A 21,887-nucleotide genomic window follows, 5' to 3' on the forward strand; every position below is an offset into this window, starting at 1 on the left:
TCATAGCGACCTCATAGGACAGAGGAGAACTGCCCCGTGGGGCTTCCAAGGCTGTAAAACTCTACAGAAGTAGGAGCCAACTACCACATCTTTCTCCCGTGGAGCAGCTGGTAGGTTCGAACCATTGACCTTTCTATTAGTAGCTGAGATCTTTAACCACTGCACCACCCAGGGTTACCATTAAGTTAGCTGTCTTAAAGTATAAATGAATTGATTTATGAGTTTGTCAGATAGGAACATAATTTATTATTATCAAATATTGAACATCCTCTCCAGCAATTTCATTGTGGGTGAATAGAGACATGGTCCTGAGAGGCTGGACAGTCATTCATCTCTGCTTCCACCCTCTGGCATCTCTCCTCTAGCCCCATACTCAGAATGCAAGGTCAGCATGGAACCCAGCTCCATTGTGTGGACAGTTTCAGCAGGACAAAGGCCCCAACATAACATAAGCCAGCCCAGCAGCCCCTTTGGCTGGTTCCTGAGGCCCACCCCCCCTTCTCTCCCTTTCTCTGGTTGTGCTTTGCTGACTCCTGGCAAAGTCCAGAATAATCACCAAGCTCTGAGTGCATCATCCATCTCCCATCCATAGTTAAGGGCTCCTATTAGCTCTTGGATCAGGCCAGGGCCCCAACACATTAGAAATGGAGTAATCCAAGAAATAAAAGTAATAAAAGAACTGTCCCATCCTGTTCTTGCTTTCTCCCCTTCCTTTCCTAGGGTATCAGAAACAACCCCAAGCTGGGCAAACGCATGCTCATTATGGGTCAGATCCTAAGCATTTCATATGTCATGTCATGTATTGGTATTCCCTAGGTTTGTATCTTCAGTTGATTCCACACTTTCTTTAGTCGACCTCCTCTCCTTGAACAACCTCATTTTTGTCCTTCTCTCCCTTGAACTTTATGTTCATATTCACCTGGGTATAATGCCCTCATTAAGTCAGAACCTAAAAACCAGCTTCAGCTCTTTCTCCCATCCTCTTACTCCCATCTAATCAGTCACCAAACTCCACCAGTTCTAGCCCTTATACAGCTGAACCCCCACCATTTCTGAGCTGAGAACTCTGTGGCTTCTTACCCTGTTTGTCTCTGTTTCTAGTCTCATCCCCTCCAATTCATTCTCTATGTTGCTGCCAACTTTATAGAAGTATCTGGAATTGGTTATGTCCCTGTTTTAAATGCTTCAACACCTCCTGAATGCCTGAAAGACAAAGCCTAAACTCTCTAGCATGGCATACACATCTCAAGTCTTATCTCCTTATCTTCCCAACACGAGACTAAGTAATATTGCACTCCTTGTGGTTCCTCAAATACCCCATTCTATTTCATAACCTGGTTCTTTGCCCTAAGCTGTTCCCTCTGCCTAGAATGTCTTTTCCCCTCTTGCCTGTCAAGTAAAAGCCTATCAATCATTATGCATGGAAACGTTCAGAATTAATTACTTGTTTTTTAGCAACAAGGCAGGTAAATCATCTAAATGAAGGTGAGTTTATGAGATGGACAGACAGCCTGTAAGAGTGAAAATAGTGCAAGAGATGTCAGGCAAGTCATTTAAGTGACAAGAGATCCCAGGTAAGCCATCCAAGTGACAGTGTGAGGGATGTATAGTGATTCCTTCAACCCCCATGGGCCAGGATGGAATGGAGTAATCCTCCAGAAACACAATTCTGGAACTTTCTCATTACTACCAAAATGTGAAGTACAGTAAGACTTTTCTAAAGGAAATCTCTCCTTCAGCACTTTTCTCCTAGATTTAAAAGGATTAAACAAACAAACAAAAAAATCAAACCCACTGCCATGAGTCAATTCCGACTCATAGCGACGCTATAGGACAGAGTAGAACTGCCCCATAGGGTTTCCAAGGAGCGGCTAGCTGATGGATTTGAACTTCTGACTTTTGGTTAGCAGCTAGGCTCTTAATCACTGCTCCACCAGGGATCCAAAATGTGAAGTATTGACAGCAAATTTTTTCTAAAGGAAATTTCTCCACCCAAGCACTTTGCTCCTAGATTTAAAAGGATTAGAAACCAAAAATTTTAAACTAAAGCTAAAAATTTAGGATTAAAAAACCAAAACTAAACCTGTTGCCCTCAAGTTGTTTCCGACACATAGCGACCCTATTGGCCAGAACAGAACTGCCCCATAGGGTTTCCAAGGAGCAGCTGGTGGATTCCAACTGCTGATCTTTTGATTAGCTGCCAAGCTCTTAACCACTGCACCACCAGGGCTCCTTCTGGGTGTTAAAAAAAAATTCTGGGTGTTAGGCGGGATAAAAAGACTCGGCCAGGCTGACCCCTGGTGGAGAGAATGTACCACTGCACTGCAAAAATGTGGGCACAAACCCCTTCATACTCTTTCATTTATTGATTCAAAACAACAAGCACATGCTCTATGGCAAGAGGAATACTTGGGCCCTGGGGTACAGGGAACAAAGGACTTAATTCCTATTATTAACAATTCACAATTTAATGGGTGAGATAGGTAGCCGTTTGTGCTGCTTTTTTAAATGTTCCCTCAGTAGAACTGGGGAGAATGCAAGACCGTTTAGAAGACCGATGTGGCAGTCCAGGGGAGAAATAACATGTAGGGATTAAATTTTAATCAGATGTGAGAGATGAGGGAGACAAAGGTCAAGGATTCTCAGGTTTCTGGCTTGGACAACTGGCTGGATATGGGTTGCAGTTTGGTGAGTCAGGGAATCGAGGAGGAGGGGGAAGTCTGTGTAGGAAGATGAGGCTAGCTTTGGGCATGTTGAGTTTAAGGTGACTGGGCGGGACATGTAAGTAGAAATGTCTAATAAGCTGTTGGTTATATAAATCCAGAACTCAGGAGAGAAACATGAGATTAGTGAATTTGAGAGTTCTTCTCCAATAGGTGATAGTGGACTCCACCAGAGAAGATGAGATACTCAGGGTATCTATCCATCCATTCATCCATCCATTCGTCAAGAGACGACGTTAGCTAAGGTCTTGAGCTGGTGAAGTAGAGAAAATACTTTTTCTCCAGTGTTATAATATTAAAGTAGAGAGAACATATTTTCTGATTTGTTTTAGTGTAGCTGTATAAACTGTGATTAATCTCTAGTTTAGAAAATGGCACAGGTTCTGTTCAAGATACGGCTGAGCAGTCTGTTCCACTCTTAACAAACACCCTAATACCTTACAACACTTTTTCTCCTATTCACGATGGGTAATTGAGAATTTGACATAACTAACGCCATAATGATGCTTTAAGAAATCTCTAAAAACATTTTTTTATTGCGCCAGCTGCACCTGTCTCTTCCAAAGGGGTGAGGAGCTCTCTCAGCTCCCGTGGCCTTGGTCTCTCTTCTCTTCTTTGTTCTCTTGAGAAATGGCCTTCAGCCTATAAGATGGCAGCTAGAAAAGATGCGTGACATTTTTAATCTACAACTTTCTTTCTTGCTCCCTATCTCAGCCAGAGTGGACTTGGTAGAACAGTTCCACTAGCAGAGAGATTCTTTGTGAGTTTTTTCAGTCTATTACAAATATACTGATTAGACTCCAGATGTCTGACATGTATATCTTTAGTTTGATAGTTTCTTGTAATTGTTTTGTGATGTATAAGACCATCTGTGGACTGCGCGATCAAAACATTAGGTAACCCTGACCTTCCCCCTATAAAACTCTCCCGCTAGCTCTTTAGAATTAGACAGAATTTGGGAGAAATTTAGCCCCCTCTGTCTCTTGAGTACCAGTATTCAATAAAGCCCACTCACTGCTTACCTCCTCGTGGGTCATGCGGCTCGAACCCGCAATTTGCAGTAACACTGGCTGGGGAGGAAAACGGGGTATTCAGAATACTATTTTTCAGACAGAGTTAAGAAAGGGCTTGGCCTCACAGATAATTAGAAGTTAGGATGCAAAGTTAGGGAAGCAGGAGATAAGGGCTTGTCTTCTCTCATCCGCAGGTCTTAGTACACAGAGTTCCCTCAAATGCCTAACCACTTCTGCTTTTAAGCCATAGGTATGACTTCTGGGAAGTCTCTCCTCAATACTTCCCCATATGCGAAATCAGAGGCTTCTCCTTTGCTTCCTGAGCATCCTGTAATCACTCCATTCACGGCACTTAGTGCCTCCTATTGCAACTGCCAATATTCTCGTCCATCTCACTGGCTAGACCATAAGCCCTTGAAAGCAGGAAGTGTTTTGTGAGAAAGAATAAGGTTGGGAGCAGGCATATCACGTAAAGCCTTATGGCCATGTAAAAGAATTTGGCCTTCATCCTGGAAGAAATGCAGGCGCATTAAAGAGTTTAAGCAAGGGAGTGTCATAATCAGATTTTTTATTTAGAAATATCACTCTGACTGTAGTGTGGACATTGGATTAGAAACAGACAGACCAAAGTTGGGAGACCAGTTTAGAAGCTACTCTGTTGGCACATTACAAGAAAAACCCAAACAGGGCCACGTCCACAGGAATGGTAGCTAGAACTCTGCTAGCGGTAAAGTTTTTTTGATTCATTTTTTAAGCTCTTAAGGGCTGTTAAAATCAAACAACTCCCCAGAGGCCTGGACAAGACTCCAAGGCTTCTGAGTGTCTTATCATTAAATTGTTATCCTTAGGTGCCATCTAGTCAGTTCTGACTCATAGCAACCCTACAGGACAGAGTAGAACTGCCCCATAGGGTTTCCAAGGAGTGGCTGGTGGATTTGAACTGCTGACCTTTTGGTTAGCATTCAAGCTCTTAATCACTGCACCACCAGAGCTCCTATCATTTAATATACCTCTGCAAACCAACCCCATTAACCCTTCAAGAATGCCTCTTCTCCCTGAGGGATCAAATTACGGGGCTGAGGGCTGGGGACCGTGGTCTTGGTGGACATCCAGCTCAAGTGGCATAATACAGTTTATAAAGAAAATGTTCTACATCCTACTTTGCTGAGTAGCTTCTGGGGTCTTAAAGCTTGTGAGCGGCCATCTAAAGTACCCCACTGGTCCCACCCCATCTGGAGCAAGGGAGAATGAAGAAAACCAAAGACACAAGGTGTCATGGATTGAATTGTGTCCCCCCAAATGCTAACTTGGCTAGGTCATGATTCCCTGTATTATGAGACTCTCTACCATTTTGTCATCTGATGTGATTTTCCTATGTTTTGTAAATCCTATCTCTATGATGTTAATGAGATGAGATAAGTGGTAGTTATGTAGACTCAATCTATAAGATTAATCCATAATTTAAGCCAATCTCTTTTGAGATATAAAAAAAAGAAGTGGGCAGAGGGACAGAGAAACCTCGTACCACCAAGAAAGCAGAACCAGGAGCAGAGCATGTCCTTTCAATCTGGAGTTTCTGTGTGGACAATCTCCTAGACCAAGCAAGCAAAGACTGATGACAAGGACCTTCCCCTAGAGCCGGCAGAGAGAGAAAGGCTTCCCCTGGAGCTGGCACCCTGAATTTAGTCTTTTAGCCTACTAGACTGTGAGAGAATAAATTTCCCTTTGTTAAAGCATCCACTTGTGTTATTCCTGTTAGAGCAGCTCTAGATAACTAAGATACAAGGGAAAGATTAATGGACTTCAAAGGACTAGTGGACAGCTACCACAGCCTCCACCAGACTGAGTCTAGTACAACTAGAATGGTGCCCAGCTATCAACACTGACTGCTCTGACAGGGATCACCATAGAGGGTCCCAGACATAGCTGGAGAGAAATGTAAAAACAAAATTCTTACTAGTCTGACAGAGGCTGGAGAAACCCCGAGAGTATGTCCCCTAGACACCTTTTTAACTCAGTACTGAAGTCACTCTTGAGGGTCACCCTTCAGCCAAAGATTAGACAGACCCATAAAAAATAATAATATACACATAGCTAAACCATGTATATGAGACTAAAGGGGCTCACCAGCCCAGGGGCAAGGATGAGAAGGCAGGAGCTGACAGGAAAGCAAATAAAAAAAAAAAAAAGAATGTTCCTTCTTTTTCTCAAGGACCTTACATTACCGACAGTAGGTGTTTAGCTTAAAATTAATTTCTCTAAAGACCTGTATCTCTTAAATTTTGTATATTGCGTGTGACTTGTTCTTCTGTACAAAAAAACCTGTATAACCTTCAAAAAACCAGTTAAATATTCTTTTTTTTTTTTTAAGGGTTTTCTTTTTAATAATATTTTATTGTGCTTTCGGTGAAGGTTTACACAGCAGTTCAGGTTTCCATTCAACAATTTCTACACAAATGGTTCAGTGACACTGGTTACATTCTTCACAATGAGTAAACATTCTCATTTCTGTTCTGGTTGTTCCATTTCCATTAATCTAGTTTCCTTGCCCCCTTACATTCTCACCTGTTTTAACGCAATTGTTAACCATTTGTCATGGATTGAATTGTGTCTGCCAAAAAATGTGTTAACTTGGTGAGGTCATGTGTGGTTGTCCTCCATTTTGTGATTTTCCTATGTATTATAAATTAGAATCTCTGCCTATAGTTAAAAAGGATTAGGGCAGGATGTAATACCCTCGTTCAGGCCACATTCCTGATCCAGTGTAAAAGGATCTTCCCTGGGGTGTGGCCTGCACCATCTTTTATGTCTCAAGAGATAAAAGTAAAGGGAAGCAAGCATAGAGTTGGGGACCTCATACCACCAAGAAAGCAGCACCTGGAGTGAGGTGTGTCCTTTGGACCTGGGGTCCCTGCACCTGAGAAGCTCCTGAACCATGGGAAGATTGAGGACAAGGACCTTCTTCCAGAACAGACAGAGAGGAAGGCTTCCCCGGGCGCTGATGTCTTGAATTTGACTTGTAACCTAGACTGTGAGAGAATACATTTCTCTTTGTTAAAGCCATCCACTTGTGATACTTCTTTTACGGCAGCACTAAATGACTAAGACACGGCTTTTTTAACACGAGATTGTAAATGACATACAAGCAGAAAACCGCTTTTAGGTAGCACAGCAGTTTCTCTAGAACTGCCTACTTGCAAATGTCTTCCTCACTTTTAATAGTTGATTTTTTGTCAAAGTATTACCGTTTTTCAAAGGGCGTAAAACAGTTTTTTTGCGGGGGGGAGCGTGGGGATGGAAATGCGCATGTGGGATGTTGATATTGGGCTTACCAGCAGAATCTTAAGGAGACGGACTGGAAGATTTAGAAAGCAGGGATATAGGCCACCACAAATATTAAAACGTTTGATGTAGGGGCCCTCCATAATAATCTACTCCATGCCTGTCCCACTCCGACCCAAAATGTTGGTATTTTTGGTTGATCTGGGAAAACCAAGTATTGAGTTAAACCCTTCAATCCCAGCCCGGAAAATACAAAATCAACATTTACAGTATCTATACACTGATTTTAAACCGCCGCTTAACCCGTGGTTTCTCAAGCTGTATTCTAGATAACGCTCATTTAATCTTTACTAAGGGCTGGATATTATTTCTGTTTTACAAGTTAAAAAACTCAGAGAAGGTGATTCGTCTGAAGTCACACAGCTGAGCCGGGTTCTAATTCAATTATTTCATTCTACAATTTATACTTTTAATCGTAGTGCTACACCATCTCTCTAAAGGCCTTATTTAGTTCAAATGCTAGCATAATTAACAGCATTGACCGGGCATTGTTTCGTTCTGCCGTACACAGGATCGCTATGAGTAGGGACCCAGCCCACCGCACCAACAACAACAATAACCACCGCCGAGTAAAACCGCCTGGCCAGAGATCAGTAAAATGGAGGCTCCTTTCTGGGCGGGGGCTACCTTACGTCATCACACTGCGCGGTCCCCTCCCGCTGACCACGTGCGTGGGGAGGGTCGGGCTGATGGCGGGCTGTCCATCTGGGGGGCGTGCCCTGTTCATCCGTAGAGCAAGATGGCGCTGCCCTTTGCACGTTCGTTGAGCCTGTGCCGCTGGGGAGCCAAACGTTTGGGAATTGCTGCCGCGGAAGCCCGGAGAGGTAGGGTTATCTGTTTTTACCCTCTTTTGCCTTTAGAACGGAAAAGTTTCCGACTGTTGTTCCCAGAGCCTACTCCGAGAAGCAATTTAAGTCGTCCCAGCCCACTGTCCTCCTTATCTGCGTTGGTTTCGATATTCCAAACCTGGGACACCATCTAATTCCATTAAATCGTGGAGCTTCCCCAATGTGAGCTTTTCAGCACGTGAGGCTGGCCATAGTAAAGCGACCCCTCACTCTGTTGCCCGCCTGACATTCTTACTCTTGTCTGTTTACACGTTATCTCACGACTGCCTGCTTCAATCACATCGTTGTATACCCCGGTCCTAGAGTTCTGGTCCCCGTCATCATCTAGTCTCTTTGCTCTGCCCGCAGGCATCAGTTTCAAACTGGAAGAAAAAACCGCCCACAGCAGCCTGGCACTCTTCAAAGGTGACACAGGTGTCAAATATGGCATGGTGGGATTGGAGCCCACCAAGGTGGCCCTGAATGTGGAGCGCTTCCGGGAGTGGGCAGTGGTGCTGGCAGACACAGCGGTCACCAGCGGCAGGCACTACTGGGAAGTGACAGTTAAACGCTCCCAGCAATTCCGAATAGGAGTGGCAGATGTGGATATATCCCGGGATAGCTGCATCGGTGTTGATGATCGTTCTTGGGTATTCACCTATGCCCAGCGCAAATGGCACACCATGTTGGTCAAGGAGAAAACCCCAATAGAGGGCATCGGGCAGCCAGAGAAGGTGGGGCTGCTGCTGGATTATGAGGCCCAGAAGCTGAGCCTTGTGGATGTGAGCCGGGTCGCTGTGGTCCACACGCTACAGACAGATTTCCGGGGTCCAGTGGTACCTGCATTTGCCCTTTGGGATGGAGAGTTGCTGACGCACTCAGGGCTTGAAGTGCCTGAGGGTCTCTAGTATGCCCATCACTGGAGCCCCTAATCATGTTCTTGGCTAGTCTGCTGAAAGTGTCTGAAGCCTTTTGACTTTGCCCCAAGCAGCCTGTAGCTCCCAATTCAGTGTTGGGTCCTCTGTGCAATATCTTAGCCATCTTCCTCTCCACTACCCAATGAAAACTAGGCATACAGCCACAACCACCCCCCGACCCCAAACTATGCCAGTTTCCTAGGTTACCATGGGTGTGCTTTCCCTGACTTGCTTCCTTCAGCCCATCTGCTTCACTGTGCCTAGACCTTCTGATTGTATTCAGTTCTGGGAGTGTCTTTGAGCTTTGAATTTATTCATAACTGATACCTCTCCCTCCCTTTCCTACATGTAACTTGTTTGTTCTTGGAGCTCTACCAAATCTCTTCAGAGTAAACCCTTTCTGCCTCTGGCTGGAGGAGTGGTAATTCGGTTATTAGCCCCTTTCTCTACAGCACATGAAGAATCTGGGCTCTGGCTCCCTCAGTAAGTGCTTTATTGACTCAGTATGTTGGAGTGAGCCGTCCCCCATACCTCAATACCACAGACCCTTAGCCCCACACAACTGCAGCTATCCCCTGAGTCCATCCGCCTTAATCTGCACACCTCTGACACTCAGCCAATCCATTACAATCATTGTGCCAGTTACAATCATGACCAAAGATTAAGAGACACTTCAGAGATATCTAGGGGGTTAGTGTTAGCGTTGATTCTTGAGAAGTCCTATATTCATTTCTGCCACAGTTGGAACTTCCAGAGAGAGGCCTGAGGTTTTGCACAATCCATTTTTTGTGCCTGCTCAGATCCAAGCCCCCCTCCCTCTTGGCAGCAGATTGCACTTAACCTAAAGCAGTATTTGGGGTCAGGGAAAACCAAGTGAGTTGAACGAGTATGTATGTGAAATATGTACTGTTTGGGCCTCTCTGACCCTGTGGTTCCATCTTTTCTACCTTCTATAATGGTGATGCAGCTGAATACTCCTAGGGGAGAAAGACAAGGGCTGGGTTTAACAAAAATAATGATTTGTGTAATTAAAGTTTATATGAGCACAAAATACTTTCTCTGTCTATAAAATTACTGTTAGCAGTAGCAGCATGTCCTGGCTAATGGGGGGCAGATCTCTCCAGGTGAATAGGCCCTCCTCTCCCTTCTTCTGGGACATATACATGTATGTGGTAGCAGGAACCCCTCCACCAGAGTGTCTCTCAGTTATAGTTTCTTCAGGAAGAAGAAGAGGGGACCTGGGTGAAAACTTGGCATGGTTTTGAGTGGGCTAAGCCATTAGACTATACTTCAAAGAAGCCCACAGTCTCTGTGAGTAGCTCTCTGCAAGTGTCCACTGAGATCCTTCTCTGCACTTTGTCTGCCAAGGGAATGGGGTGTTTGGACTCTCACAGAAAGCACTGGCCTCAGTCACCAAATGACTTTCTTGGTCCTCACTGAAGCAGTGTAGCTCTCCATAACATTTTCGGTGGTTATGGGTTAAGTGTGTGGCCAGGTCGTGCCTTTTCTTGAGCAGGGTCTGTGTCCATGCCCTGGTTCACACCATGCTCTCTAAGTTCTCTTTGGACAGGGCCTCAGCCACTGCCTCAGCCTGAGTATCAGATGGTATATAGGAGTCTTGGTAATCTTGAAGCAGCTTGACCACCTCCAGGTGGTTGAATAGCACAGCATCATCCAGGGGAATATTGCCCCACCTGAGAGGAACAAAGACCATCATGAGACAGAAGACATTAAGAGTGCAGTGGTGGCTGGAGGGCAGTGGTGGGCATGCTGCCGTGCTCCCCAGCTTAAGCCTACTCACCTGTCCTTAACAAAAGGATTCACTTTGCAGGCCTCAGTCAGGAACTTAACAACTTCTGTGTGTCCTGGAAATAGAGACGGAAGGAGAATGAGAGGGCACAGGTCCTGAACCCTTTGGTGTTAACATTGGTGCAGACCCTTGGCAGCTGGGATCTGTACCAAGAGGGGAGAGAAATGGGAGTTCTCTCGGTAGAAAAGAAAGGCTAAGCCAGCTAAGGGTATAGGGGATATGTAGGGTCTTACAGGGAGCTCTGGTGGTGCAGTGGTTAAGAGCTCAGCTGCAAACTGAAAGGTTTGAACCCACAACTACTCCATGGGAGAAAGATGTGGCAGCCTGCTTCTGTAAAGATTACAGCCTTGGAAACCCTATGGGGCAGTTCTATTCTATACTATAGGGTCACTATGAGTCAAAATCAACTGGACAGCAATGGGTTAAAGTCTTACAATATAATCTATTTTTCTGCTTATTTAACCCTTCAGATACCTTCAGCTGCAGCAATATGCAGGGCTGTGCGGGAGTCGTAGTCTTTCTGTTCCATGTCCATGGCTGACAAGGCAAACCTGAAGGGAGGAGAAAGCAGCTGGTGTGACCCAAATCAGCCTGGAGTCACTAGTGTCTTTTCTGAAGGGTCAGTCTGGGCAGGTTCCAGAAAAAGTAAAACAGCTCATGCCAAGATCTGTAGTTCTGCACAATCCTTGTTCTGTATCAAGTTGAGACCGTTACTCCCCTATCAGAAAGATGGGAGTGTGATAATTCCAGAAACATCACTGTCTACCCATGATAGGGGTCCAGTACGTATCTGTTGATGTTGGTAGTCCGTTTCAGGCAAGGTCCCTACCTCCTAGGACTCAGTTCTTATCACCCAGATTAATAATGACAGTGGCTGCTATTAAGTTCTTACCACACAGCAGACACTTTACTTTTTAAAAATCTCATCTAAATGCTGTCAAAGTCCATTCTGTCCTGTCTGACTTCAAAGCTGACACACTTAACTATTTTGCTTTGTTTTGGTATTTGCCCCCTAATGAAATCTTTGACCAGGAATGTTTTATTGTGTATGTTTGATCACAGTGGAAGTACCTTCGAAGAGCTGAGACATCTCCACTATAGGCAGCAAATAACAGGTTCACCACAGTCTTGTTCTGGAAGACAGATCATACTTACCTGAGATTAATTGTGACTTTAAACCCAGCTCTGCTCTGTGACCTTCCTCCCTGGATGCTTAGCCAAGGGTATTGCTGAATTGTCATGGAATGTTCTATTCTGAAATTTTCTTACAAGCCACCTGGGGTTTTCCTTACCCGAACTTCTCTCCCTTCACGCCGTGGGTCTAACTTCCGAGTGCAGTGTCTCAGGTTGTCATAGTTGTGGAAATTGAAAACAGACACCAACTTCTAGAATTGTAAGCCAAAGATAATGTTTACTTCTTGCACTTTGTAGGTGCTCAAGATTGCTTTATTCATTCAAAAATATTAAACACCTACGATATGCAAAGCAACTGACCTGGCAGAAGCTGATGCCTCTGTGGCTGTTCCCCAGCTTGTCCAGTGGTGGTGACAGGCACATCATTCCCATGACATTGGGTACCACCAGCAGGATGGCTCCTGACACAGCTGACTTAGCTGGCAGGCCCACCTGGGGGACAGAGTGGAGCCTAAGGATGAGCTGGGGGTGCCCAAAATCTGGGTTAATAAACAAGTTAGGGTTCCCAAATAATTACATGGATGAGACTACCAACCACCTCGACCTTTTGGCTGATCATCAGCTGCTTCTCTTACTCTTAAACCTGTCCCTAAACCCCTTAAATTCATCGACTCAAGAAATACCTATTGAGTATTCCGGGCTGGAAGCAGTACTAGAACTAGGACCAAGGCCCTCATTTAACTTATATTCTGGTAGTGGGAGATAGACAATAACCAGGTAAACAAGTAAATAGACAGAAATAATTATAGCTTATGATAGACACCGAGAAGAAAAGAAGTAGGGTGCTATGATGCAGAATCGGGGTGGAAGGGGCCTTACTTTAAATGGGGTGATCAGAAAAGCCTCTCTGAGGAAGTGACATCTAAGCTGCGACCTGAAGGAGGGCAGCAGAAGAGTGGTTCCCAAGCTGAAACACCATGTGTTTATGTGTTTGACAAACTCCCCTAAGGATGCTCAGTCTAATTGCCTGACTAGAAGTTGGTGAGAGAGAGGTGAGAAAAAGCTTCAGAGACAGTGTCCTCTCTCCTGGGCATTGGGCTCATGGGAAACAGGTGGCAGGACCAGAAACACTCACATGGAAGGCAAACTGGCCAGAGAAATCATACATGCCGCAGGAATGCATGAGGCTGAGGGTGTTGCGCACTGCTTCAGCGCTCAACACACTCTCCCCTGTGATGGGGCAGATCCCGCCGTTGGCAAGGGTGGCTGCCATGACACTGCCAGATTCACAGGTGACCTCCACAGAACACAGCTGTGGAGACAAGGGAGAGGTGAGGGTGCGGCGTGACCTGAACACCATGTTCTTGGGTGTAGAGCAGTGTTCTTTGCATGTAATCTTTTAACAAGTTCCCCCTGGTGTTTCTGAAGAATACCAGAGCCACTGGAGAGGTTGGAGCAAGGAGGGCAGTCTGTCCTGTTCCCTCAGCCCAGCTGAATGGCAATGTCTGCTTACCTGGAAGTAGAGATCAAGGGCAGCCATCATGTCCACCCCCTTAGGAAAGCACTGCAAGGAGAAAGAGAGAGCATTTCCCTTCAGGCCATTAGCAGCCCCTTTCACACTGCCAGGATCTCAGCCAGAGTCCCCTCATTTTGCCCTTCCATCAGCCACAAAATTCACAGAGACTTTCTCTGCCAGCTTCTCTCAGTTACCTTCTTTTCCTTGAGATAATAGCCAATGGCATGATTCCGATCCCCTGTTTCCTTCTCTGACTGGAATCTGAAGCAAGCATCTGATTTAGTACTTGAAATTTGAGGGGTGGGTATGGGGAGAAGGGGAAAAAACACCTTCCATGAGAGAGACAGGACTATATCATAGGTGTCAAACTAATCATCACTTTTATAAAAGGAAACTTATGAATCTGGGCAAACACGGCATGGCTTTATTATAAAGTATAAAAAACAAAAAACAAAAAAATCCAAAACTGTCTAGGAAAACTGGTGAGGTTTTTGGCTTGAAGAGTCTTGGCAAGGAAGGGCCTAGGCACAAACCATCACACTGCCTCTCTCATTGCCTACTAAATAGAAATGGAACAAATTATTTCACAAAGTAAACAGTAATGAAACAGCTCAGAGGAACCTGGGAGGCCGAAGTTCCCCTGGGATTTCTTATAAGATTCTCTCTTTCTCTCACCCCCTTCTCCCCACCCTCCAAAAGACCACACACACAATGCATTCAAGTCAATGCTCTTACGTAGCATTGCTGAAACCCAGGTATTCATATCCAGCCATTTTGTTCAGATACTGCAATACCTGGAAAAGAAGAGGCATGGGAAGTCCCACATGACTGAGGACCCTACTACACACATACCAGGCTGACTGCCTTTCTGAACTCCTCAGTCCTTATCCCAGCCTTGTCTGAGAGGGCAGCGGCTTGAGGAGGCTTCCCTCTCTGAGGCCAGCAGATTCCTACACCCTAGAATAGGCTTCTAGTATGGACTGCTATATAGTGGGGTTAGCGTCAGGCACTGAGGCAGGTGGAGAGGACAGCATACCAGGGAGAAAAGCAGCCCAGGGCTGAGGATAGCAAGGGAACTTACGAAATCAAACTTCTCTGCTTTATTACAGTCCATCTGCAGAGAGAGAGAAAGACGTCAGTATTCTAGCCTGAGAGGATGGCTAGAGGGGAGGGTCAGAAGGACCTAGTGCAGTTGGACTGGTTAGACTGGTTTGCTACTGGGAATATGTTACATTTTACAATGACTTTTTTTTTTTTTGCTGCAGATACCTTTGTGTATCCCATATGTATCTGGTCACCTTATAGTCCAAACCACTTAGATTTATTATGAAGTAATAAGTGTGCAGAGAGGAGCCTCCCAGGCTCCTCTGAGCCCATTCATTAACATCTGTTTACTTTGTGAAATAATTTGTTCCATTTCTATTTATTAGGCAATGAGAGAAGCAGTGTGATGGTTTGTGCCTAGGCCCTTCCTTGCCAAGACTCTCAAAGCCAAAAACCATCTATGAGCCTCATCTTCACTTTCATTCTCAGTCCAACCCTCATCCCTGACCCCCTTTCATTTTCCTGACCTCCAATCCCATCCCCATGTCTCACCCTTATCCTTGAGCCTCACCATGCCTGACTTCCATCCCCATTCCTTACACTCCATTGCTAGAGCCTTACTCTAGCCCATTCTTGACTCCCACACTCATCTCCAAGACTAGAGTAGGTAACAGGAATGGGATGAAGGTGCCTATTGCATATATTATAATATTCAATTATACTGATAATTGAAAAAAGCTAAAGAGTCAAGTTCCAATAGGGCCAGCTTAGATGGGTAAGGGGATAAGGCAGGTCCCAGATACAGGAATGAAGATAGAACCATCAGAGAGCAAGGAGGGAGTCTCAACCTGATCTCCTCCCCCAGCCTCATTCCTTCTTGCATTTGTCAGCTACAGAGTCAACACCACAGGGACTCCACATAACAGGACACCTGGGCCTCTGGGGGGAGGGTTCCTGACGCCACCTTCCCTGGGAGGGGCTGTGATTGGCTCCAGAGTGTTGCTGCCCACACAGCTCCCAGGTTGTTGCTCAAGCCCTGGGAGACCTACAGCTGATGGGCCAGCCTGACGCCCTTGCTCAAGGCCAACTCACAGTTCCAAGTGACGTGAATAGCTGCCCCTGCCTGGCTATTCACCCTTCCTTCCGTGTGTCCCTCACCTAGAAGTGGCCAATCAGTGCCTAACAGTGCTGTCCTCCCCCTATCTCTGGCATTTGTCCCTTAGTCCTAGGCAGGGGTCAGGACCTGCTTCTCTAAGGCCAGGAAGCCCTGGGCTCCAGACTCATGGGTGGGGGCAGGGAAGTGTGTGTGTGGGTGTGTGTCCGGGTGTTGGGGGTAGTGGTGGAGGGGATGTTGTTCCTTTTACTAACATTCTCACCATAACGTGGGTCCCTGCTATGCTCTCACATGGTTCTGGGACCCTCAAAGGATTCAGGGCTCACAACAGCCTTCCTGGAGAGCTAGGCAGATATGAGATACAGGAACAAGGGAGCTTAGAAAACAGAGCCTTCCAGAAGGCTAGGGTAGCACTGACCTTGATCAGGGAGCTCACGACAATGGCACCAGCATTGACCATGGGATTATGGGGGATTCCTGTGGAAATACAAACCACCCAGTGACTTATCAGCACTGAGCAAAGTCTCCTTTCCAACCTGCCCACTCTGCAGGTTAGACAAGAAAGATTTCTTTGCTGGTGAGGAAAGCATGACTGGGCTAATCAGGAAGGCCAGAAAAACCCAAAAAAGCAGGTTAGGATGGGGGGCAAGGGTGGGGATGAGAAGGGGGCAGCCACAAGTTTGGTCTGAGCCCTGTTGGTGCTCACCTTCCTCATTGAGGGAGAGCTTGTTGTAGCGCAGGCCACTGGGCTCCTTGCCCACGAATTTGTGCACGTAGTCAGTGCCTAGGGTGCTTATGGAGATGGCGTAGGTGAGGGGCTTCACACAGGACTGCAGGCAGAAGGGGATCTTGGTATGGCCCACAGAGTGCCTGGAGGCAGACATGTGCACAGAAGGGGTCAGCCTTTGTTCTGCTCCTGTGCCTGCCTCCCCTCCTTTCTCCCCGGATCTTACCGCTGACCGTCCACAGTGCACAGGGATGTGCCCCACAGGTCTGGGTTTGACTTGGCCAGCTGAGGGATGTAGGCTGCCACCTGGGCATGAGTGGGAGAGAGTAGAGACAGAATGGAGATACGAATGTGGAGAGGGAGAACAAAGCTGAGGTTCAGGGTCAGGAGAGTCTTTCAGAAAAAAAGTTAAAATTCTGGCTCCTGTAGGGCAGAGGGGCACCCTCCAGCCTGTAGGTCACAGATACATCTAAGCCTTAAGTGGTAGAGGGCCTTATCCTTTTGTGGCCCCAATCCTGTAGGGATGGCAATAAAGCCCATGGAAGGTAAAAGAGGAGAGTTTTGGGGTCAGCTTCCCTCTTTTGGCTCTTAGGCTTAATTACCTAATAGGCCTCTCTTAAGCCTCTACTGACTCCCTATGCCAGTTGTCCCCATAAAAGCCTCAGAGTCCCCCACTTGCTCTAGGAATGACATGTACGGGGCCCAGAAACACAAAAAGCCCTTGTCCCTACTTTCAGGGGTTCTGCTTCTCCTCTGTCATCCTTTGGAATTCCAGCCCCAGTGAGAAGCAAGGCAAGCCTGGCCAGCCCTCGCCCCTCCCTTAGTCCCCTGGCCCTCACTTTGCCTCCAGTGAGCTCTTTGGTATCCTCAAAGATGCGATCCACATGGTCTGTGAACTCCTCAAAATCAGGAATAACAAACTTCTTTCGGAATGCCTGGGTCAGGAGCACAATGTTGCTGCTCACACACCTGGATCCCAGACACCACTGTGTTAGGGGGGGCTGGAAGATGCAGCCGTGACTCACTCTGGAGCCAGGGAAGTTGGGAATCAAGAAGGTTGTGAGAGGTCATCAGGTTTGGGATCAATAGCTCTGTGACCTTGAGCAAGTCACTTTATCTCTCTTAGTTTCCTCATCTCTGTAATGTGGGATTGTAATGACATGAAAAGATAACCCAAGATAGAGCATTAAGAGAAAAACATACCAGAATAATACTTATAGTATGTCACCTTTATATTTTACAAATCCTGTATCACATATGTATGTTTACATATATTCATGTTTGTAAAGACATAGGACATTATCTAGAACATACCCACTAATCTGTTGTTTACTTCTGGGGAAGGGGACTGGGATTAGGGAGGGAGAGAAAAGAGGACATGCGTTTCTACACTGTTCGACCTTTAATAACGAATGTATGCACATTCCTATGTTACTGATGTAGTAAGTAATAAAATGAGGGGTTAAACTATATGACCCCCAGGATCTCTCCCTGCCCTTATATTCTGTGATTCCACAGAACAGTGTTGAGAGTGTTGCCCCATTTCTGGGGCCCTCACTTTCGGAAGAGGTCGCGGTCCAAGAGGCCACCACTGCCGGACTCTCGAACCATGCGGCGCATCTGGCTCACGCAGACCCGGAGCCGGGGATCTGACGTCTGCAGACCAGTGGCCTTCAATGCCTTTAGGGGAAGGAAGAGGCCTGGTAAGGTCAGCTACAAGGACAGTAATCATTTCCTAATCATCTTGCCCAGTGAATGAATGCCCAATTTGCTCAACTCCAACTACTACAGGAGTGGAACAAATGGGTTTAGAGACTAAGTAAAAGAGGGAATGGAACAGCCTTGAAAGCTAACAAGGATTTCCTGCCCTTTCTCATAATGGCAGCTGGCTTCTGAACCCCTTGGGCCAAAGTTCCAAATCAAGAAGATGGGTTGAGTCAGAAGGATCAATATTCCCACCCTGGGACAGAGATGGGACTGTCTCATCAGCCTAGGCATCTGCTATCGTCTGTTTTTTCTCCATCCTCATGTAGCGACCGATTAGATGTCCTTCATGTGTCCTACCCTCCTTATCCCACTTTCTAGAAATCCCTAGGGACCAGGGTTCTGAGTGGTAAAGGGCAACTTACAGTAGTGAACTTATGGATAGGGATTCGTTCCTGTCCCTCGGCAATAGTATAGAAGAGCAGATCAGCCAGGCGGGACAGCATGCCACTCTCTGACGAATCACTATTTGGGGGGAGAGATAGGAGAGGAAGGCAAAAGGGGTAGGAGGGATAATTTTTATATGTATCCTTTTATATATTTTGAATTTTAAACCTATATGAATATATTACCTATTGAAGCAATACGAAAAATTAAAAAGAATCTCTAGAGCCTTGCCATAGACTAGGCATGTGTGTGTATCGGGCCAGGAGGAACACCAGGAGAGGGAAGAGTCTTCTGGTTTCTGGGTAAATCCAATGGTCACAATGAGGCTTATTGCCTGTAGGGAAGAGTGGAGCCATGTGTGACAGGAGGGGAGGGAAAAATCTATCTAATTCTGAAGGATAACTGGAAAAGGAACATACATAGGAACGCTTCGAGGACAGGTCTTTGTGCCTGGAAGCTGAAGCAAGAGAGGAAATAATGCTACACCACTGAATATATCATAAGCCTTAAAAAATCACATAACCTTTGACCCACATATGGATTGATTTATAATATAATGTTAAAGGGAAAAAGCAAGGTACAGAACAATGTGTATAGTCTGATAAAAGCTGTTGCCATCGAGTCGATTCCGACTCATAGTGACCCTATAGGATGGAGTAGAACTGCCCCACAGGGTTTCCAAGGAGTGGCTGATGGATTTGAACTGCCGACCTTTGGTTTGGCAGCTGTAGCTCTTAACAACTATGCCACCAGGGCTCTGTATAGTAGGATACCACTTGTATATATAAAAAAAGGGACAATAATATCAATATGTATTTGCTGATAGATGCATGAAGTATCTCTAGAAGGTTATATAAAACATCAATGACATCAGATGTCTCTGGGGAGAAAAATTTCCTAGGAATTTATCCTAAGAAATAATTAAATAAGTACACAAAAGAGTGTGTAGTAATCAAAGTTTACACTAGTTAATTAAGTAACTTATGCCGTGTCATACAATGGACTCTTTTAAAATGGTAAAATGACAACCATCTAAAAATGACAGTGTCATTTTATACATATACATATATTCACATATTGCTGTTGTTGTGTGCCATCAAGTGGATTCCAACTCACAGCGACCCTACAGAACAGAGTAGAACTGCCCCATAGTTTCCTAGGCGGTAATCTTTATGGGAGCAGATTGCCAGGTCTTTTCTCCCACAGAACTGCTGGTGGGTTCGAACTGCCTACCTTTTGGTTAGCAGCTGAGCACTTTAACTACCATGCCACTAGGGCTCCTTATATCCACATATATATATAGATATGTACACACATATATGTTCAATGATATTAAAACCTGCTCATAAATGGAAAAGATAGTCTACTGAAGCATGTGAATACTATGATCTCATTTTTGTTAGATTATACACACACACACACACACACACACACACACATCTATCACAGTATTAACTGGTTATCTCTAATATTGGGATCTTTATTTTCTTTATACTCTTCTGTATTTATCTTGGTTTTTCTTTTATGACCAGAAACCAGTAGAGTTAAAATATTAAAAAAATAATAATAATAACCTGAATAACAGGGCATTCTCTCTTTGCTACCCTCATTTGCTCCCAAACACAGGAACCCCTTCCCCTCTGTGTCACACTTCCAGAGCCCATCCCGCTCCAGTGCTCTCAGCCCCACCCAGGGAGCACTAGTCTAAGGTAGCTACCAAGAGGTTCCTGGAGCCCAGGCTGGCATAGGCAGGAGATGGAGCAAGTTTCCCTAAAAACACCACTACCACTTGACTCCACTGGATAAGGAGGGGTTCTGCATGGGAGGGTAACCAGAGATACCTCTAGCGCCCCATCCCACAGTAGTGGCTGAGAGACATTAAACCTTTGCTTTATCCCACCACTGTTTTTCTCTCCTATGGTCATTATTTGGGAGAAATTTGGGGTGGAGAGTAGAACAGGAGGAAAAGAGTTTAAATGTTGTGAGACTACTTAAGGAAAGACTGATGGAAAAGTAGAGCATATTGTTAATAGTAAATAATACCTCATTGGTCTGTTCCTGTCAGAACAGGGACTGCAGTGGTGGTGAGGTAGTGCTTGTGACTATCCGGCTACTTTAATTACGATGTGCATGTCTTTCTGCGTGTCATCAGGTAGGTGTCAATAACGGGGAGACGGTTCATTTCCTGTTCCTACTATACAGGGGAAGGGGCTACTTGGGCACTGACTGTATTGGCGTTCTGTTGAGGACAAGATTTCCCGCTCAGCGCCGTGTGTGTCTGGGTGAAAAGACGCTCTGTCACCAAGTGGGGTGAGAGAGAATCGGCCTGTCAGGGGGAAAAAGCGCCCGAGGGAAAAGAGCCGTTTAAATTAGAGTGAGCTGCACAAATAACGGTTCTGGCTGTTTCCAGTTTGGGAAATTTGCGTCTTAGGATCTTTTCCCCCACTGCAAATATTCTCCCCATCCAACAACCAGTGGGAAAACTCTATTCTACAGATTAGGGAGCCCTGACTGCGCACACACCCAACACATACGCAAATGACACACGCACGTACCTGCGCACCAATAATACACGCGCATCACACATTACACGCCGAGGACACGCAGAAACACACACCACACAGACAGACCCAAAGTACACCTGGACTGGAGGCAAGAAGCTTTCCAAACTCTCGCATTCCCTATGAGGGAGGAGAGGTAGAGTGGGGACCAGGGAGGAGAGCGAGACTGACAATGGGCGGACACGGCCCTGCACTTAGACACGTGCACCAAGCAATATTCCGCGTCCCCTGCGTCCCCTGTTAAGTACGCACCTTGGATAGGCACCATCCCGAGGATGGGCCTGTCCAAACGCCTTCCCGGGCGGACGGCACGTTGCCGCCCGCGCGCGGCGGACCCAAAGCCCCAAATCTAAAGGAAAAGGCATTGCAGGCTAGTGAGCGAGGAGAGGTGCGCTCCTGGGGGAAGGGAACTCAAGAGCCAGCGAAAGCAGCGGGAGCTAGGGCGAGCCTGGCCCCAGCCCCAGTCTCCCAAGCCTTACAGATCCTGGTGCAGCGGCTGACGGCTGTGCGGCGTCTCCCTGCTTTGCGCTGCAGCCTTACTGAGGTGGTGCCGGACGCCCCAGCCAAGGAGGGGACTCCGGCTTAGGTGACCCCAGCTTCCGCCCCGGCAGTGACTGCCGGCCTGGCTCAGGGCATTCTGCAGAGCCCTCATGGAGCGCATTCTCCCGACGCACCGCCGGCTCTGCCTGAGAGCCTAAGGAGTCTGAGCGGTGGTTGGGGGGCAGAGGAGGCGGGGACAAGACCAAGGTAGGGGGAGCTTTGTGATGGAAAGCTGAGCCTGGGAGATGGAGAGGAGGGGCTCTGTGGTGGGTTGGGGCAGAAGGAGGGGCTGGTGCCTTTAAAGCTTCGGCCACAGCTAGGTGCACCCATTCCCCCTAGAACAGGGGGCAGAGGATGGGTGCAAGGGATAGAAGAGGACAGGCGGGGCTAGAGGATGGAGGGGGGGGCGATGTCTGGCTTGGGATGGACAATGCCAACGTCCAATCAATGAGGAAGCAAAAAACTTGG

The 21,887-nt window shown here is 46.4% G+C and overlaps 2 protein-coding genes across 6 annotated transcripts; one reads left to right on the forward strand and one right to left on the reverse strand.

The window, feature by feature from the left end:
* The first annotated feature begins 7,795 nt into the window (after positions 1-7,795).
* Positions 7,796-9,862, forward strand: SPRYD4 (SPRY domain containing 4). The gene is made up of 2 exons (XM_049883585.1): positions 7,796-7,902; positions 8,275-9,862. The coding sequence occupies exons 1-2, from the start codon at positions 7,818-7,820 to the stop codon at positions 8,811-8,813; spliced, it is 624 nt and encodes a 207-aa protein (XP_049739542.1). The 5' UTR covers positions 7,796-7,817; the 3' UTR covers positions 8,814-9,862.
* A 102-nt stretch (positions 9,863-9,964) lies between these two features.
* GLS2 (glutaminase 2) lies at positions 9,965-21,880 on the reverse strand. Of its 5 annotated transcripts, XM_049883583.1 has the most exons (19): positions 21,132-21,211; positions 20,362-20,613; positions 18,297-18,396; positions 17,726-17,847; positions 17,007-17,136; positions 16,394-16,473; positions 16,147-16,310; positions 15,859-15,917; positions 14,364-14,396; positions 14,018-14,076; positions 13,477-13,543; positions 13,280-13,330; positions 12,902-13,078; positions 12,127-12,258; positions 11,925-12,017; positions 11,704-11,765; positions 11,107-11,183; positions 10,624-10,687; positions 9,965-10,516 (listed from the first exon to the last, which is right to left on the reverse strand). In XM_049883583.1, the coding sequence occupies exons 2-19, from the start codon at positions 20,364-20,366 to the stop codon at positions 10,360-10,362; spliced, it is 1,632 nt and encodes a 543-aa protein (XP_049739540.1). In that variant the 5' UTR covers positions 20,367-20,613; positions 21,132-21,211; the 3' UTR covers positions 9,965-10,359. The 5 variants fall into 5 exon arrangements, with proteins under 5 accessions (XP_049739540.1, XP_049739537.1, XP_049739538.1 ...); XM_049883580.1 differs by lacking the exons at positions 20,362-20,613; positions 21,132-21,211 and adding an exon at positions 21,359-21,880; XM_049883581.1 differs by lacking the exon at positions 20,362-20,613 and having other exon boundaries at positions 21,132-21,440.
* Between the last annotated feature and the right edge of the window lie 7 nt (positions 21,881-21,887).

The sequence above is a fragment of the Elephas maximus genome, chromosome 4, assembly GCF_024166365.1.
Source record: "Elephas maximus indicus isolate mEleMax1 chromosome 4, mEleMax1 primary haplotype, whole genome shotgun sequence".
Taxonomy (NCBI): Eukaryota; Metazoa; Chordata; class Mammalia; order Proboscidea; family Elephantidae; genus Elephas; species Elephas maximus.